The sequence below is a fragment of the Littorina saxatilis genome, linkage group LG16 (assembly GCF_037325665.1).
Source record: "Littorina saxatilis isolate snail1 linkage group LG16, US_GU_Lsax_2.0, whole genome shotgun sequence".
Classification (NCBI taxonomy): Eukaryota; Metazoa; Mollusca; class Gastropoda; order Littorinimorpha; family Littorinidae; genus Littorina; species Littorina saxatilis.
In genome coordinates this window covers 36533183-36553926 of record NC_090260.1, presented here as the reverse complement: position 1 = coordinate 36553926, position 20744 = coordinate 36533183, and the positions used below count along the sequence as shown (strand labels likewise).

General features: G+C 45.7%; 2 protein-coding genes across 2 annotated transcripts; one reads left to right on the top strand and one right to left on the bottom strand.

The window, feature by feature from the left end:
• Window positions 1-760: 760 nt before the first annotated feature.
• On the top strand, window positions 761-4248 carry LOC138950979 (transmembrane protein 267-like). The gene is made up of 2 exons (XM_070322692.1): window positions 761-1831; window positions 2383-4248. Exons 1-2 carry the CDS (start codon window positions 1526-1528, stop codon window positions 2731-2733), a joined length of 657 nt encoding a protein of 218 aa, XP_070178793.1. The 5' UTR covers window positions 761-1525; the 3' UTR covers window positions 2734-4248.
• Window positions 4249-4780: 532 nt separating this feature from the next.
• LOC138949976 (zinc finger protein 845-like) lies at window positions 4781-20113 on the bottom strand. The gene is made up of 8 exons (XM_070321758.1): window positions 20014-20113; window positions 16431-18120; window positions 15682-16011; window positions 13249-13326; window positions 10644-11113; window positions 8571-8696; window positions 7685-7808; window positions 4781-5928 (listed from the first exon to the last, which is right to left on the bottom strand). The coding sequence occupies exons 2-8, from the start codon at window positions 17682-17684 to the stop codon at window positions 4972-4974; spliced, it is 3339 nt and encodes a 1112-aa protein (XP_070177859.1). The 5' UTR covers window positions 17685-18120; window positions 20014-20113; the 3' UTR covers window positions 4781-4971.
• Window positions 20114-20744: the final 631 nt, after the last annotated feature.

Sequence of the window (20744 nt, the reverse complement as noted above, 5' to 3'; positions counted from 1 at the left end):
AAGATAGCGGGTCCATAACCCCGTCAATTTCACTGCCTTTTCAGTGGGCCACGAGCGGGGGACTGACGATGCTATAAGGTCTTGGTGACTAAATATGCAGTGCGTTCAGTTTCATTCTGTGAGTTCGACAGCTTGACTAAATGTAGTAATTTCGCCTTACGTGACTTGTTTTTATTTAAACTTAGAAATTTGATTCAACCTAAAATCAGTGTTTTCGTTCTCATTCAAGGGACGTAACCACTCGGTACACGTTTTCGAAGAAATCAAAATTTGGGGTGAAATCTATTAAATTTCACCACCCATTTCCTTCACAGTGAAAGAAACTGACATGCTTTTCGTCCTAATATAAGTTCACTTCTTTAATTTGACCAGGAAACAACATTTCAGTCTCGAGTATAATATTATCGAGTCGGCGGAAACTGAGGTGACAGAGGCCATCGACCCTCGTCGCTTCGTGCATATCTGGATCTGGATCTGGATAACCCGCCTGGGTTGGTGGTTGGCGGGTGCGCCACCGGAGCCGACGACGACTATCAACGTGACGTTTATTGGGTGTGCGCATCTAAAAGAGTCTTAAAAGTATCAGTGAGAACACGCGTACTTCTTTCTACCGTTGCGATCAATTTTGCCGCTGCCGCCACCTTTTTGCCGCCGTCGCGACGCTGTATGGAAACATTGTTTTAAAGGTACGACCCGTTGTTTTTTACAAGTATCATTTGTTTCATTTTCGTAGTCATCGTGAGAATTCCGTCAAAAAGACGCTTCGCGCAAATCGAAATTAGACACATCAACTTCCGGTTGTCAACGGAGGACGCTGTTGTGGCGTACGCGTGTTGCCGTCTGCGGATGAAAAGAAATGGTGCTGACATGTTATAGATCGCGCTTTGCTTTCTGCTTCGCCCTCTCTTCCTTCTGTGTGGAGTTTAGAGTGTGGCCGTCATCATAACTATGGGGCGCCATGTTTGTTCTGAAGCCGCGCGTCATCTCGCTCACAGTCACACTGCTCACACACTGATCATCTGATGTCCATCGCAGCTGGGAAACAACTTAATAAACATGAGGCTTCGTTTTTCAGTTAACCGCGAGACTGGCGATAACAAGGAATGATTCGACACTGGGATCCCACGCAGAGCGCTGTGTTTAAACGCGAGTTGTTTTGTATTTACGTCCAGCTTATTCTCATTTTTGTAGAGCAAGAAAACATCACCCCCTCTTCTGTTTCTGTCACTAACCCATCCCCCCCCCCCCCCTCCCCCATTTATTTGCCCCCAATATTTGTCCCTCTTCATGACGTCTCGCTGTTAATCCTCATGCTGATATAATGATGTCTACCAGACACACAGCCAACCTAAATGAATCGGGACAAACCAAGCATGCTCAGATCAAGAGCTAGGTCAGCAATGAAATACTGTAGCAAGTGAATGATACAGTCACAATAAGAAGCTTCAAACCTCACTGTGAACACAACACAAGGTTTTAGCTGTAGGGACTCGACTGTGATAACAAGAACCGTCCCCTACACACAATGGCGACACTCATGGAAGTCTTTGTCACCCAGCCCTCAGCAAGCCAAACAGCCATGTGGAACGTTATAGTGGTGTTCACCTGTTGCCTGGGAGACTGGCTGTGCCAGGCGGTGTCAGGGAGGGACCTGTTGTGGCGAGCGCTGGCGGACAGCGGGACTCACGGGGCAGTGGGGGCGGTGTCATGGGCGGTGGTGGTGCTGCCGGGGCGGTCAGTGGCGGAGTGGACGCAGTGCTTGCTGTGTGGACTGGCCGCCAGTCTCATTGACCTGGATCACTTTGTGCAAGCCGGCTCTCTACAGCTCAAGGTTATTTATAATTAGGCACAAAAAAAATAGGTGTGGTTACGGTAACATAGCCAAAACAAATAGGGTAGGAAGGTAGGCAATCACTTTTTTTTTGTTTTACTTTTTTTTCTAATGTGTACAAATTAAGCATACTTGACAGGGAAATAAGTGTGCGACTCGGGCGCTTTCGCTTTCATTGCGTTTTCTGCACTCGTTTTCTTGTTTTTTGTGGTGTTTTTTTACAAATGTAATAAAAAGTTATAGGGTCGGCCCCTAAAAATAGGGTAGGTCGGGTTAACGTAACCACACCTATTTTTTTTTAGGCCTTAGTCTTTGTTTTCATTATGTCAAGAAGTATCCCATGCACAGGTTGAAATTCAGATACAATTTGTTCTTGATGCTGGACACGGTTTGAGAGGGAATGATTTGGCCTTATATGTACTGCCTGTTTCATTACCAGTATTGCAGTAATTTAAGGATTGTTTTCATGGTGTACAGGATGTGGTGACACTATGAGACTGATGTTTTGCGGGTTGCTATCACACTAAGACTGTTGTCGTTGTGTTTTGCAGGATGCAGTGACACTACAGCAGCGCCCTCCCTTCCATTCCACCACCCTGGTGCTGCTGGTGACTGGCGTACTGTGGGTCGTCTCCCTTGTTATGCACGTCACACAGCTGAGGAAGGTGGCGCTGCTGTGCTGCGTGGCCTGGCTAACCCACCACCTGCGAGACGCATCGCGCCGAGGTCTCTGGTTCCCTCCCTTAGGGAGTAGTCCCCCCTTGCCCTACGCTGTGTACGTGGTGTCCACGGTGGCTGTGGCGGTGGCGGCACGGTGTGTGTACGTCTGGTGTGTCGCCGTGCCCTCTGTCCACACAGCGGTGTCCGACCCCAAGTCATTGTCTGCTGTCCTGGTGCAGTGACCCCGCATTGTGGACATTCATCAACTGTTGCAGTGACCCGCATTGTGGACATTCATCAATTGTTGCAGTGACCCGCATTGTGGACATTCATCAACTGTTGCAGTGACACGCATTGTGGACATTCATCAACTGTTGCAGTGACCCGCATTGTGGACATTCATCAATTATTGCAGTGACTTGCGCATGTAGACACGCCTGGATTGCACAGTCATATCGGCCATGATGTCATCGCCTGCCATGGCGGTGCAGTGACCCTAACTGTTGACATGCCAGAAGTATGTACTACCATAGTTTGTGATATTTCTTTGTTCTCTGTTGTTGCGCCACTCTTTTCTTAATGACTGTTTGTTTTCTGTCAGTGTATAAATATTGAAATGTGTTACTGTGTGCTGTGATGCTGCAGTGATCAAGTGTCTGAAGTGTGCACTGCCCTGTTGCCATGTTTCACGGTTTCCCTCTGTTGGGCTGCAGTGGTTGGGGTATGCAGTGTTCAGTCACTCTCTTCTCAGGGTATAATTATGTACCTATTCCCCCAAAAAGTGTGTTTAAAATGTGTCGGTTTCTTCTGTGCGTGGTGCTGTACTGATCCACTAGGTGAAGACTTGCTATCGCTGATGAATGCAGTCGTGCCGCCATGTTAATTTAGCCACAGCTGTATCATCTTCATCAGTATTCGCCCTATCGGTGTAAATAATGTGTGAATGTTGAAAATTGAGTGATGAGTGTGTGACAATTTTCATGATCCCTGCCACGTGCCATCTTTGATGCATGGTGCGCATGTTGTAGAGAGCTGGAGTGGCACAGTGGTTACTTAGAGCGCTTGCCTCTCACGCTAGAGGTAATGGGTTCAATCCCCACCCCGGGAATACAATTTATGTTTTATTTTTTCGAGCGCTCTCCAGTCCACCCAGCTGGAAATGGGTACCTGATCCTATTCAGGGCCGGGAAAGGCAAAGGCAGCGAGGGAGAGGAGATGGGCACCGCCCTCATAAAGCTGGTCCGAGAGTAGTTGAGATCTCTAACATCTCGCTCCCCTACAACCAAACATGGTTGTGGGACTACCTTTACCTGTACCTGTACTTTACTACCAGCCAGAGCCTTTCCTTTCATGGGATCAGAGTGGGGTCTATAACTTGTACTACAATCTTTACTGCATGCTGTGATGTACTGTGCCCACTGGGTTACTGACCTCTGTCAGACAGTTCTTTCCAAGCCTAACACTGTAACAGATTTTATTGCTTTCTCTGCTCTGTGTTACTATGATTTCTAACTTAATCCTGTGCTTGACAACAACCTCTCTTCCCTTATCCTGTGAATTTGTTGTTGTTGATCAGGCAAGTGCCACAGAGGTCAGGTTGGATTTGATCTTCACTCTCATCACATGTTATTGATATCATCACATCAGTATCTTGCCATCCCTCATGTGTCTGTACCTCACTAGTTTCCACACACCCGAACTGTTATAGGGGGGGTGGTGACGACACCAAAGGAGAAAGGCAAAAGGTTATACCATTAAATTAACATCAAATGAGCTTCACAGTGTGTTTATTCTGTGTGTATGTGTAGCAAGGTGTGTGTGAAGCAATGTATACATATGTGTGTAAGTGACACTAGAGATGACACGACATTCAGAACCCTAACTCACACCCTTCACATGTCTGTCTCACAACACATCACCAACACTCACATGTCTGTCTCACAACACATCACCAACACTCACATGTCTGTCTCACAACACATCACCAACACTCACATGTCTGTCTCACAACACATCACCAACACTCACATGTCTGTCTCACAACACATCACCAACACTCACATGTCTGTCTCACAACACATCACCAACACTCATTTGTCTGCACGTATGTATTTTTCTTCCTCTCAATGCACACTATGTTCAACCAACCATCACAATTTCAATTTCTGTAAACAGTATATTATATATAACAATTATTGTCACCACTCCTGAGAAGGGACAATACAGCGACCGGCACCCTGCTGAATACACAGTTCATTCACACACATAAATACTCTCCCCCCCCCCCTCCCCTCCCGTGAAGGTTAAACGAACTCACACTGCACATTCTACCCAGTTTCAATCCACTGTGGAATAAAAAATCATCCACCTTGACTGAAGGAGCACAACAAACATTCTGCCGCCTTACATCCACCTGTGCCTGTAGTCTGACCACAGAGTGTTTCTTGGCGGTAGGGGAGGCAATCAGTCTGTGTGTGATGCTACGTTGAGAGTCTGACTGGTTTCCTGCTGTGCTTCTTGGAGGTAAGGGAGGCAATGAGGTCTCGCTGTCTCCTGGCGGCGGCTCGTTGTGGTATGGTGACGTCTCTCAGAGTGGACGGCACGGCGGGCACCTCACCTTCCTCCTGCAAGGTGTTGGCGTCAGGTGTGGTGGGTGGTTTGTGTGTCACCGTAACAGACTGCGCTGTAGTGTTTTCACACTGGGCTGATGAGGAGTTCAAGTGAGGGGAATGATGTGAACTAGCCACCTGCTTTCCAGTGCTGCTGTAGTTACTCTGACTACTACAGGCAACGTTCGTCTTCTTCTCACTTTTCATGTCCTTCACAACAGTTTGGCCATTTTCCTCTGCCCCCTCTGTGTTGTCTGCCCCTAGATCGTCATTGCTCACATTGCCTGTCTTCTCCTCACTCTCACTCTGTCTGTCTACACCCTTTCCTTCTTTGCCACTCCCTGCACCTCCCTCTCCCACCTCCTCCCCTTCCTCTCCCTCCATCCCACATCCGTCTCCAGGCGTGGGTCTGTACAGCTTGAGCTGACGACGGTGGAAGATCTGCCTGTGGATTCGAACCACGCCCTCCTTGGAGAACACCTGGCGGCACTCCCCGCAAGGCACGACGAGAGACTCGGCTGGCAGGTGGGCGTCTCCATGCAGGACGAGTCTGGACCTGGTCTGGAAGCGCTCCCCGCAGTGGGCACACAGGTGGCGCTTGTGGCGTGTGTGCGTGGTGGTGTGACGCTTGGCGTCCGCCTTGCGGGAGAACTTGGCCCCGCAGTCGGTGCAGCGGTAGGGCCGGCTGCCCGTGTGACTCAGCAAGTGTTGGCGACAGGCCGCAGACACCGCGAAGCCCCGCCCGCACACGCTGCACGCAAACCTCACCCCCTCCCCCGCCGTCACGCACCGCAGCACACACGGCCTCTCCTGGCCTGCCTCCTCCACCTGTAGAAATATAAACACACTGTATAATGTAAAAAAACAAAGGATTACTGTACTCACCGATACAAAGACGACACAAGACGATAACGAATTTTCGCTTCTGGAAGCTTCGTCAGGAAAAGAACACAAAAGACAACAAAAAGCAGACGCAACACGGAACGAACAGGGTTTGAAAGAAAATGGAGGGGAAACACGCAAAAAGGGGAAGGAACTCTAGGAACAGAAATGAATGAAAGGGGAGAGAAGTGGTTGGATGATGTCGAGGGCACAGGCATACAAACTAAAAGTAATACACACTCATAAAGTATAATGATACTGTGATCATACTGTGATATTACTGTGATATTTCTGTAATCATACTTTGATCATACTGTGATCCCACCTATCCCATTAACTGCTCTAAACACTGCACACACTGGTCTTTAGCTGTGCACATCTCATACCCAACATTTATCTGACACACCCATCCCTTCAACTGCTCTAAACACTGTACTACGGTCAGTTGAAAGAAGGCCACCGGGTGACAGGAAAACCCTGCAAACGATTCAAAGACAGTTTGAAGGAAAAACTAAAAGCCTGTGAGCTTGACACCACAAAATGGGAAGCTCAGTCCCAGGACAGACCCCTTTGGAAACGTCTCTGCAAGAAAGGACTTAAGACCTGGAAAAAAAAAGAACAAGGCAAGCAGAGCACAGCCTCTGATGAGACATACCCTTGCAGCATAACGCTGAAGACACTGTGCCGCAAGATTTGGCCTCCAATCGCATATATGTGGATGCATTACATAAATGGAATTGTTTGCCACTCATCCGTCAAACCGACGGGAGACTGGATCAAGCAGACACTGGTCTTGCACTGCGCGCAGGTTATTTGGACTTACAGACCAAAGGGGAAATTGATTTATAAACTTGCTCTGAGCAGGAAGGGGACTCTTAAAGTTAAATCAAAACTTGAAAAATGACTACTGCAGACAGCAAGAAAAGGGATGGCCAAGTACGAAGAACACAAGGTGTGTCCCAAGTGCACGAACAATGTACCGTACTTTCCGGGTGACAAGGCGCTTCGTTATACAAGACGCACCCCCTTCTTTTTAAAAAAAATTGTAATCCAGTCACCCATTGGACGCAGGGGGCCGATAGGGCGCACCAAAATTGAAAAAGTATACCGGTAACAAACGGTGGAAGAATGAAAATAAGCCGGCGAGATCAAAGACAGGTCCATTGTTTATAGACACGACCTTCTTCCCAGGGGTCAATGACCCAGTTTTTGCCATGAGAGGTGGTTCCCCTGTCATATCTGAGAGAGGAAACACTTCCTGCACCGGGGTCAGTGACCGACTTTAACTGAGTGAAAATATGTGTGCTCTGTGTGTGCGGCGAGATCAAAGGCATTGTGATAGCTGGGTGGCCTTGTTTATAGACACGACCTTCTTCCCAGGGGTCAATGACCCAGTTTTAGCCATGAGAGGTGGTTCCCCTGTCATATCTGAGAGAGGAAACACTTCCTGCACCGGGGTCAGTGACCGAGTTTAACAGAGTGGAAATCTGTGTGCTCTGTGTGTGCGGCCAGATCAAAGGCAGGGCAGTACCTAGTAGCTGAAACATGCATTATCACAAGTTGTTTGACTGGTACTCAGGTGGTCTCTTTTTTTTTCGTATTTCATACACGGATTAGACGCTTCGTTATACAAGACGCAGGGGTCGAACTCGAGGAAAAAAGTCGCGCCTTATGACCCGGAAAGTACGGTACTGTGACCTACCTGTGACTGGTCAACTGTGACCATGGGAATGTCTCGTGGCGTGGATTCGTTTTCATCGAGCATGACGCCTTTCTCCACACACCCTGTCTCTTCCGCACTGTGCTGCTTCAGGTGGAACGTCAGGCTGCAACAACACAATGCAACACTTACACTGCAACTCCACAATGTAACACATACACTGCAACAACATAATGATACACACATCAACACATACACTGCAACAACACAATGATACACACATCAACACATACACTGCAACAACACAATGATACACACATCGACACATACACTGCAACAACACAATGATACACACATCAACACATACACTGCAACATAATAATGATACACACATCAACACATACACTGCAACAACACAATGATACACACATCGACACATACACTGCAACAACACAATGATACACACATCAACACATACACTGCAACAACACAATGATACACACATCAACACATACACTGCAACAACATAATGATACACACATCGACACATACACTGCAACAACACAAACACTGCAACAATACACTGCAACACACTTCTACACATACACTGCAACAACAGTACGCCTCACACATCAACATATACACTGCAACAACACGTTGGAACAAAAATCAACAAAACTCATGTTTTGCTGGCAGACAATTCTTTTTTGTGTGTTGTCACTTTCAGAAAGTGTCACAACATTTAGCAAAGCTTGCATACACACACACACACACACAACACACACACTTTATCAACACACCCACACAGCAAACTGAAATTCCCTCTCGGTTAATAAAACTGGCGACCGTGCTAGCAGAGTTCAGGGAATGTGGGAGCACGCTAGATGTGAACGACAACCACACAAGTCCCTCTCATCTCTCTCTCTACCTGTGCAGAGTCCTGAACTGAGCACCACAGAAGTCACAGGTGTGTTGCAGATTGTCTCCCCTGTGGGCCGCTTGGTGGCGCTTGAGACTGGAACAGTCGCTGAAATAACTGCCACACGTCTCACACCTGTAACAAACCAGTAACAATTGCACATGACACCTACCATGACAGTTAATAATACGGTAGTCCCAGAATATTGCAGGAAAATGAGGCTTGATATGCAGACAATTAAGAACATTTGACAAATAAAATAAAAGAAGGCGCGAGAAGTGATATCAAAACAGTTTTTACGCAGCTTCTTTTATTTTTCAAATTTTCTTATCTTTCTTTTTTTATATTTGTTTGAGTGCTAAAGTGCGTTTGGCGCACTGGAAAGCAAGTTTGGTGTATTCTGGACGTAGGTTTGTCCAATTAATGCCGAAAAGTGCATAATTCACATCCCTGAAACATTACGTCAATCTGTCGGTCGCGGTCAAAGATCACCACTGAAAACCAAGAACCACTTATGAGTTATCAAAAATACTCATGAGGCTTGGTGATGTTCGGATATGACTGTTAAGATTGTCTAGCGCTCTGACAGAGTTACGCCCCAGAAATACGCCCCTAAACTCACAAAACCTCAAGGCAAACCAATATGACCTCAGTCAAAACACATTGTTAGCAATCACGGTGGGTCATCATTTTCACAAGTTTTCATTCATAACAAGCTGGGTAACAAAGAACAATGTTCATGTGTGACAAATCCCAGTAGTGTATAGGTTTGAGCTTCAGGTGTTACGTGGATTGTCAAATTAAAGGCCAATCAGGCTGTTTGTTCGATACATGGTACCATCTTGGCTTTGGATTAATGTTTCTGCGGACGATTGTAAACATTCGCTCTCAAAGACCCCATCAATTTTGATAATTTCTTTGACGACTCATGGTCAATTTGCAACTGGCTGTGCAATCGCGAATTGCACAACAAAAAATCTTGAAGCACTTGAAAGAAAAGGCACATTTTAAAACTTACTGAACTCGCAAATCTGATGGCAGCTCTGTGAATTTTTAGATTTGAAGAAAAGCGATGCAAAGTTTACATTTGTCATCACATACAAGTATGAGGCATTCGCTTGAACTTCTGACGCGCATGGAGGCCCTGAGTTGCATTCTAAAAATTATGTTCACAACATTGGCTCCCTGTCGGTGATTGTGGACACTTTTGCACTACCAAAATGATGACAAAAACGATGACAAAAGCTGGTCTGATAACAAGCCACCAAACATCTCATACCACCGCAACGAATTGTGAACTTTTCTAAAGAAAAGTGTATTACACTGAGCGCACATTGAATTACTAACGCATCAGAGTTAATTGTTCACCTCAAGTTGCTCACTGTCTGGGGTGCAACTTTGGAACAGCGCTTGAAAATCCTAAGTTATTTCTGAAAAACGTCTATTTCACTTGGTCCTCTCCCTCCATGAGCTGCCTATTTAGCCTGAAAACACATGACCCTAACTTTGGATTAAACAAAATGTTATTCAAAATTCTTCGCATGAAACAATTCAAAACATACAACTAGGACACGCACTCAAGCAAATGCTGATATTACGTGGCCAGAACAATACTAAATTACACACATTTTCATACTGGTGGACATAACAAAAATAAACCAGAAGAACAAATTGAAGGAATGGGGATGGGGAACTAAATAAGAACAGAAGAATCTACAGAAGAGAAAAAAGAAGAGGGTGTCGGTAAAACCCTAACTTTGACACTGGTGAAGTTGCCACAGTTCACAGCATGGACACACACTGAATGGCTAAAACTTTCCTTATAATGTATTCAACCAAGTTTTTTTCTCTCCTGCAGATGAGATATCAACACAGTCCAACAGACGCGCCTTGTGTTACAGGGGAACCACCCTTTTAAGACCTAAAAGAAAACGGAGAAAATCAGATCTTTCAAAGTGAAAGTCTTAAAATGGGGGGGTAAATTTACAAAGCCTATGAACAGAAAGTCTGAGAAAGGAGGGTCTTAAAAGGGAGGGACTCTTAAAGGGGGGTTCCACTGTCCTGTAATTCCACCATCTCTACCTGTACGGCTTGACCCCCTCGTGACGTCGCTCGTGTTCCACCAACCGGTACCGGGACCCAAACCGGGATGGGCACTGACTGCACTGGAAGGGCTTGGCGCCGGTGTGCGTGGCCTTGTGCCGGTTGAGGTTGCCCACACGACTGAAGCGGGCGGAGCACTGGTCACAGGGGTGGGTCGTCTGACGAAGGTGAGCTGCGCGGTGGACTGTCAGGTACCACTTGCGTGAGAACGCCTGCTTGCAGAGGTCACACACATACGGCTTCACCTGCACCTTCTCTGGCTCTGGTATCCCTTTGTTGTCGCTGCTGTTGTTGTTGTTGTTGTTGCTGTTGACAGTGTCGGTGATGCCAAGCAGGCCCTGTGTGTTGTGGGGGAGGAAGGTGATGGTGTGTTGCCGTGGTAACGACTGTCCGTTCAGCAGAAGCTGGGTGCCGTCGCTGACTGAGTCGACTGTGATGTTCTGTAGAACCTGCAATGCACAGCACTGATCACACCACTTCAAGTTACCTTCCCTCCTGTGTAAACTATCATCATGATCATGTACATTATTACATGTACAACCTGCAATCCACACAACTAGTCTTCTTCTTGTCGTTCGCTGTTAGATCGTCAGTCCGGACTGCAGGGCGAAACGTGCTGTCCTCTCCAAGTCCTCTTTGGTGCCGTATAGCTTCTTTTGTAGCGCTGTCTCCTCTGGCAGTAGCTGAGGTTGGGCTCCTTTGAGGCATGGAGCCCGGCGCTGCACCTGCCTGGCGGGACTTCACAGGGCGAGCACCATCGAGTGCATTTTGGACTGTCGACATTTCATTTTGCGTTTTTGCGTGGATCTGTGGTTGGTTAAGGTGCGCCTGTTGGCCCAGATCCTCCGACTTCAGCCCTTAGGTTTCTTTCGGGGTTACCCCGCCCTTAGTTCCTGGCTCAAAAACCTAACCCTGGGAACACATGGGGGATTTCTTACCGGGGGTCCCACCCCGGGGCTAGAGCTTTTAATGCGGCTCTTACCCGCATGGTGTAACCGTCATCGGACACGTAGGGCATTTATAGGGTAGTCAGTGCCATCTGCCAACCCACCCCGTCCTGGTAGAGACACCGCTAGTTGGTCCGGGACTGCTTATTCTATATTCGCAGCTGGCCCCCATATCTGGGGGCCGTTCCCCTATCCGCCACCTGGGGACCCGCCGGGTTGAGGATAGTCGCCCCCCCTACTGAATTGGAAGTAGTCTGTTCCCGGCACACAACTAGTCACACCACTTCAAGATACAGTGGATTTCCAGCACTCTATCAGTGGTTGTTGGGGTCCATAGCATTATAGCACTTCAAGCTATCTTTCTTCCTGTGTTAACAATCATGTAAATGATCACATGTGTGTCCAGGCTTTTACATGTACCAAGGCCCTCCTTCAATTTGGACACATCACATAACACACCAGCCAGGCTCTGTGCAGAGACGGACATTTTGGCTGAATTACTTACTCAGAATTTTGTTTGTTTGTTCGTTCATGGGCTGAAAACTCCCACGGCTTTTACGTGTATGACCGTTTTTACCCCGCCATTTAGGCAGCCATACGCCGCTTTCGGCGGAAGCATGCTGGGTATTTTCGTGTTTCTATAACCCACCGAACTCTGACATGGATTACAGGATCTTTTTCGTGCGCACTTGGTCTTGTGCTTGCGTGTACACACGGGGGTGTTTGGACACCGAGAAGAGTCTGCACACAAAGTTGACTCTGAGAAATAAATCTCTCGCCGAACATGGGGACGAACTCACGCTGACAGCGGCCAACAAATCCAGCGCGCTACCGATAGAGAGCTACATCCCCGCCCACTTACTCAGAATGACACTGGTGTCTGTTATGAAATTAATTCACCCAAAAAATCCAACTCCACAGAGGAAGCAGCAACTTTATTTTATTTTGGTGTGTGTTTAATAAGTGGAAGGATGGTTTCATCCTGTGTAAAAGGCAGGACAGCCATGTGGTTGTGTGCACAATGCTTGACACAGGGAGGACAGTGTCTTCATCTCACCCTGCTAGATTCACCAGTAAACAATAGAGATCACATTTAGTGCTACTGTCAAACACACAGAAAAACACATTCAATGCTGACAAGTTTCTGAATTTCTTTTGATTTTTGTTGTTGTGGTGCTCTTAACAAAAGAAAGTGTTGCAAAATTCACCACGTCAAAAGTAATAAAATATACCAGAGCTGGTAAATAATAAGGTTTATTATGTATGGCAGAATGCTCACAAAAACACTTCCTTGGCCAACAAACGCTGCGAACAAACTGAAATCATTTGGTTTTACATCTGGACTAATGTAATAATGACATCAGATAAAAGGAATAACTTGTGCGTCTAGAACAAAGCGTCTAGAATTCTCTTTCAGCTGTAAAAGAACCACTGCTGTCATTCAGTTAACTAATCACCATAATCAAATAACATTTTTGGAGCAAATGATTGCATGTACATCTGGACTACGTTGCTCTGAATCAAGTTGACGATGTCTTCATCAGCTCAGATTCACCAGAACATCATCATAAACAATACCTCGGGCAATACAAGCTTCAAGTCTGCACTGTTGTTAGAGTTCATTCCACATCACTAACCTGATAGCCGTCTGCGTTGAGTTGCTCCACCAGTAGAGTTATGGGCCCTGAGGAAGGGGGTGCAACCTGTGCCACGTCCTGTCAGCAGTGAATAACAAACTGGGTCAACCTCCTTTCCAACACCATGGCAACAAACTACCATTTATTCACAACTTGTCATCTTCTTAATCTTCAGTGTTTCACAACCCAACTTGTCTCAACCATACGCTGGCTTCAACTGCACGCAACTTTTGTTCATTGATGGCTCATACTTAGTGTGAGACCTATATGTGCAGAGCCATTGTTACATCACCCTCCCGCCCCCGTCCCATCCTAATTCAATGAACTAGCTAGTGCATTTTGGAAAAAAATGTCTGAAGAACTAATTACATATTTCCTGGATAAATTCTGTAAAAGAAAAACGTGAAAGTAAACATAAGTTGTGAATATACATTTGAACAGAAAGAGTAAAGACCCTTCCAACAATGTCTGAACACATGATAGTGCAACAAGACGTTAGAACAAGAAGCAGCAAAACAACATGTGCAAGAAAGATGGAATATCCTGTGTTAAAGGCACAGTAAGCCTCCCGTAAACCATCACAGATACTATCGGGCTTTTACACACAGTACAAACACCCTTCCATTTAAACACTCACCCCTTGAGAACATCCTAGGTGCCCTACCTAAAGAGCGAGCAATTTTCAAAGAATTTACTTTCGTGGACGCTCTGATCAGCAAATCAGGCGCCTCGTTTTGGAGCTTGAACTAACTTTTAAAATCTAGATAATAAATTGACAGCTTGTTACACAAACATTCTTAAATCATATAAAGAATTCTTTTTTCATCAAGACAAGATCAGTACAATTCGAAGTTTTGAAAGTTTGAAAAAAAAAAAGCCCGGAAGCTTGTCACGCAAACTGTCTTTCTCGTGGCAGACTACGGTTCTGCCTAGCGCCCGTTCCTCTGAACAGTCAACTGTCATCGCTCTAGTTCGTGTGAATCGCAGATGTTTGTTGCGTTTCGATTCAGAGGTACACAATAACGTGCTATTGCAGATGAGCTTACAGTGAGTCCCATTGAAATCACAAACTGACGACTACATTGTGAAAAAAGGAAACTGGATCACACGGGTTCGCGATGGCTCAGGGGTAAGATAAACCACGCAAAAATAAATTCTTTGAAAATTGCTCGCTCTTTACGGAGGGCACCTAGCGGCGAGTGTGTAAATGAAAGGGTGTTTGTACTGTGTGTAAAAGCCTGACAGTATCTGTGATGGTTTACGGGAGGCTTACTGTGTCTTTAAGTTTAACATAGACAAATATTTGTGGTTAAAGTTAAACATTCTTGCTTGGAAAAGCTGAAAGAAAATATGATTGCAGGATCCTGGTAAGACAATTGGTTTAGAAACCATTGTAGCACCAAAAAGGAATATATATAATATATGTCTCGACATGTATTTCTCTCTCTCTCGACTGTATACAGAGATAAGAACAGCCTCGCTTTCACCTAGATCCTGCCTAAAAACAATGTTCAGACCTCATGTTCAGACTCGGCGTAATGATTCCGAAAGGACTACTTTTTAGCGGTCCAGTTCAGTCGTCCGCATACTCGAAAGTGAAAAAAAGATAAAACGTTTTGCTACAGTATCGGAGGATGAACTGTCGAAGAAGAAAAAGAATCTCGTGCCAACCACTACGCAGAAGACCATCCGAGTTGTCCAGAAGAAGTTCTGAAACACATCACGTTCCAAATCAAAAGACGACATTCTATTCTCTTACGTCACTATTCTTGGCTTACGGTACCATTCGGCGGCTTTGCTACGAGTATGCCATAGTCTTGGTTGGCCGAGACCTTGAGGTGGAATGCGAGTGATTAGGATTTTGCTCGGAGAAGTGGTCCGTGTTCAAGCAAGTTTCTTTCTTCTTTGAAAACAAAAACCCTAAGACCAGTGAATGTCGAGATATATATGTTAATTGGATCTGTGATCCAAACATGCCTTTTGGTCAATCTCGATGGCAGTTTATTCCACTCGCCCTACGGGCTTGTGGAATAAACTTCCATCTCGATTGACCAAAAGCCATGTTTGGATCACAGATCCAATTAACGTATAATATATCAGAACCACCTGACCACTGATGAGACACAATAGTGTCGAAACACGTGTCTGGTCTAGGTACAAAAACAATGGTCCTCCTCAGGACTAGATATCCTTGTGATACGTCCCCCACAAAGGGACTTTGCATTGTAAAACTCAGTCCCCCTTGAGGAGGGTCTGATGCTCCCAATAGGCTGTCTGTGAAGGGATACTTTTTTCTCTCTCTGCTAAGAGATTTTAACAAATCTCGGAAGAAAGTCTCTGCTGACTTTCAATTGTTTCTTTCACAATTTCTGATGTTTTATATCCTTATTATTTGGCATAAAGCTGACAATCAGCACAAGACAGACAGGCTACCTGTTGGAACTGGTTGAGATCGATGGCAGGAATGTGAGGGATGGGCACCATGACGGGCAGCCCGGATTCACTCAACTGGAACGCTGCTGAGCCGCTCATCTGGGTCAACGGCCCGCTCAGCTGCACCGCTGTGGAGTCTGCAAGCACAGTGGGGTCGCTCAGCCGGAAAGTGGCGTCATTGACTAACACTGTGGTATCACTCATCTGTGACACTGACGGGTTGCTGGCGACTGCGCTGGGGTCAGTGAGGCGTATCGCTGAGGTTGTGACGGGTATCAGTGAGTGTGGCAGCGGTTCTGGTGACTGGGGTTGTGTATTCAGACCCGGGCCCTGCCAGTGAACGAGAACAAGTGTTCAAACCATCTCACAACATGGGCTTTGTTCTACAATGTGACCCCCCAAAAATATGCAACCCACAAAATGTATTTTATTAACTCACAATGTACATCAACACCAGGCTATGAAAACAAATACACCAGCTTTAACTGGAGATTTTTGTGAGAAACCTGTGATAAAAGAACACTACATAATTAAAGAAGATAAAAGCTCAAACAAAAAAAGAATAGAGTTGACTCAAATCCTTGTTATTATCTTTAAAATCATTATTATTCTTATCATTATTTATATTATTAATATTATTTTTATTATTAGTAGTAGTATTTGTATTTTGATGATGAATTTTTTAAACGTAACTAAAGTTATCATTTATTTATATTAATGTACAACTATAAAATAGTGTGATGACTTGCCTCCAGCAGGAAGGACCAGTCCATCTGCATCACGCTGGACAAGGCTCCATTCGACGCTTCCGTCTCTGCAACAAGAGTTACCCCCCCTCCCCCCTCACTTGTCTCCCCTGCAAAAGCAGACCCATGCGACGCCTCCATCTCAGCACTTCCAGCGTCGTTGCCAGGCAACACGTGTATGTGGTGTCCATCAGTGTCTGCAGTCACCACCGCCCCCTCCGTCACCTCAATCCTCTTTTCCTTCAGAATGTTTTCCACCACCGGGTCCAGGATGAAAAAGGAATTGTGGGTCGACATGGCAGGCACCCTTGTGATTGGCTCAGGTGTCAGCTGTGACGTAGAGGACGGGGTCGGCACAGCGTTGTGCTTCTCCGCAGGTTTTGGGGTCTTCCCTGCAGCAGGGGTGGTGGTGATATCATAGTCTGTGTTGGTGGCCACGCTGGAATGAGACCGAGACCTGTCTGCCTGTTGACCCGATACACTTGGCTGAGTGTTGGTGAAGTGGATGATGTTGTGCAGTGCGGGCGAGTTGTGTCTGCTGATGACCACCCTGGTGGGAAAGGGTCCCCTCTCGCCGCTCTTCCGTTCGGTCCCTCCGTCCTCCATACTCTCTTCCTTCACCCGGCTGGCTCTCCTCGCCGCTCTCTCGTCCACGTTCTCTTTCTTCACCCGCCTGACTGATCTCCCCTTGGTCCTCTCCCCGAGTGACTCGGTGTGGCACTGCTGGTGGCGCTTCAGGTTGCTGCCGGAAGCGAAGAAAGCGCCGCAGTCATCACACATGTGCGGCTTGTCCCCGGTGTGCACGCGAGCGTGGGCGTTGAGCTGACCGCGACGCACGAAGCAGCGCTGACAATCTTGGCACACGTAGGGTTTCTCTCCGGTGTGTATCCTGAGGTGCGTGTCCAGCTCGCTCTGCTTGCTGCACGGCTTGCCGCACATGGGGCAGTGCAACACGCGCCGCTCTCTGCTGTGCGCCCGCATGTGAGACACACAGTTCCACCGCTTGGAGAAAGTCAGCAGGCACAGGCTGCACTGGTACTGTTTGCGGGACACGGAGGTGGCCGGAATTTCCACCGGCCCGCATTCCGCTTCCACCTTGACCAAGCCAGCAGACTCTGCCATGTCTTCATCATGGCTACCGATGTTCTTCACCTCCAGTAGATCCTCTTCACTGCCCATGCTTTTCACTGGCATAAGGGTTTTTTCTTCTACGTCAATGGTTGTGATCTGTATTTCTAGGCTCTCTTCCTTGTCCATGTTGTTTGTGTTGTTCTATAACCGTTTAAACACTGGCACAGTTAAACAGTTGTGTGTCCAGTACCTTCAGCCATGTCAGGTTTGCCGAGCCATCACCATGTCAACCTTCTGTATCATGTTGGTGGACTCCTCTTGGTTTGCTTGGTTCGTACCATGAATACAGTCTGCGTTCAGCTTCAAGGCATCACTAGGTCAGATGTTTGCTTGGTTCGTACCATGAATACAGTCTGCGTTCAGCTTCAAGGCATCACTAGGTCAGATGTTTGCTTGGTTTGTACCATGAATACAGTCTGCGTTCAGCTTCTAGGCATCACTAGGTCAGATTTTGGTTGGTTCGTACCAACAAGACGTACACTCTGTGTTCAGCTTCTAGGCATCAGATCACTAGGTCAGATGTTTGCTCGGAGTCCTTTTCACACTACTGCAACCACGTTACCTGTGAGAACAACAGAATATCTCTTGAAACTGCACACAGTGCCACACTCATGAAAAAAGTCCACCATTATCACATGTTAAAATGAAACCATCATTTTCAAAAACATATTTATAAACAGAAACCCACAGAACTTAGTCTATGCTTCAGGTTATGGAACGCTTAAATTTTAAAAAAAAATAAGTAAAGGAAAATGTATGGGGAAAGGATGGGCGCAGTGGAGAAGACATTGGCCTAATAATCGGAAGGTCGTGGGTTCGAATCCTGGCTGCTGCCGCCTGGTGGGTTACGGGTGGAGATTTTTCCGATCTTCCAGGTCAACTTAAGTGCAGACCAACCTGCCGGTGCCTTATTCCCCTTTGTGTGTACATGCGAGCACAAGACCAAGTCCGCACAGAAAACATCCTGCAATCCATGTCAGAGTTTGGATTTTGGAAGCATATTGGGTATTTTCGTGTTTCTATAACCCATTATGGCAACACGAAGATGGGCGCAGTAGACCTAGTGGTAAGACACCGGCCTCCCAAGCGGGAGGTCGTGGGTTCGAATCCCAGCTGCTGCTGCCTGGTGGGTTAAGGGTGAAAATTTTTCCGATCACCCAGGTCAACTTATGTGCAGACCTCCTGGTGCCTTATCCCCCTTCGTGTGTACACGCAAGCACAAGACCAAGTGCGGACGGAAAAGATCCTGTAATCCATGTCAGAGTTCGGTGGGTTATAGAAACACGAAAATACCCAGCATGCTTCCTCCGAAAGCGGCCTATGGCTGCCTAAATGGCGGGGTAAAAACGGTCATACACGAAAAAATCCACTCGTGCAAAAAACACTAAGTGAACGTGGGTGTTTCAGCCCATGAACGCAGAAGAAGAAGAAACACGAAAATACCCATCATGCTTCCCCCGAAATTGGCGTATGCTGCCTGAATGGCGGGTAAAAACCGGTCATGCATGTAAAAATCCACTCGTGCAAAAACATGAGTGAACGTAGGGGTTTCAGCCCATGAATGAAGACGAAGAAGAACTATGGGGAAAGAACACAGCTGGGTTGGATCATATGGCATCACTTGATTCACTATTGACTTATTTTTTTATACATCTCATTTTGATTGAAGCTGAGAATAATTCTTGTAAAATAATTGACAAACTGAGCCCTAAAATTAAGCATAATTAAATAATTTGGTCATTAGATCAAGGAAAATACAAATAGCTGCCATCCTTTGCAGAAAGTGATATGCAAGATCTACATGTATACATACGTAGTCTCCCTTCAAAGGCTTCCTGGTTGTGCCAATGATTTCTTTCTAAACCCATATGTAATTGTGTAAAGCTCATTCCTTAACTTGAATGAAGTAAAATGACTTTGAGTTATGCTTACAAGAGCAAGTTCTGTAAAATCATAGGCTCAGATTGCAGCAGAGCAAAAGTCCCTGAATTTGTAATGCTGAAGTTCAACATAATCTGGGGGTCTCTACATTAAATTCATTTAGTAGTTTTACTAAAAACACTTTGGTTGAACTATGTTTAGCAACAAGTGTTGAGAGTTTTTCTCCCTATTCATTTTATAACACAATATAACTTATAGTTATAAGCAATCTGAGTAGTCTGACCCAAGTCAAATTCAACAATCCCAATGTTGGTTTTGCTTTCCGTAAGAAATATCTGCGCAAGCAAATTTGAATTTCACGCCTCATAAAACCTCAGTCTGAAGGCTAAGCACACGTTTGGCAGTTTTAAACCGAAGCAAATTATAAATATATTCCCAACACCCCCAAGAGATCATCAAGATCATCGACATTGAATGGAAGCTGGAACAACAACAAGCATAGTCTTTCCACATTGAACGAAGGCAATAAGCCATCAAAAGACCATTTAAAAAAAACTACTTGCAAATACTCAACCTGCAAAGTTTGAGTGACCAAGCCGACTTTATTTCCTTACAAGCAGGTCCACAGTTTGCAACACAGTCGTGGAGCCATTGTTGATAGGATTGGTTCTGCTTCAACGGTACCGAATGCGAATCGCACCAAGTGGGGATAAATATCTGCTAAATGGAAATAAACCAACCGCGAATAATATAGCTGAACCCACAACATGTATGAGTATCTATGGCAGCTATCAAGCATCAGCAGGGCATGATGCCACCTCACATACATTCCTGTAATAAAATGCTAGAAAATATTATGTCAATCACAATTCTAACAGACCAATTATAATTATTTCAATTCCATTTTTTTGTGTGCGAGTTCAATTGTTTTCAATCACAATTTTCTCGAGAAACAAATTACAGCTTTGTTTTTGTGAGTGTGATTGTTTGTTTATTGTTTATTGTTTATTTTTTTAATCAGCGTGTTGTTTCACTCTAACTGGTCTGTACGTGTGTTATTGGTTTTTTTGTGGTTTTTTTTAACCACGTGAAAATAAAGGTAATCTCGTTTCAGAGCTGTCACGATCTCAAAAGGCAAACTTTTCAATAACTTCACCCTCACCTTACCCACTGACTCCTCAGTCAACACAGGCAGATATGCTACTGACCATGGTCAGCTTGACCAACAGTACAACTATTTTATTATTGCACACACAAAAATCAGCAACTAAAACCCTTCACAATAAAGCCTTTAAGTACATGTAT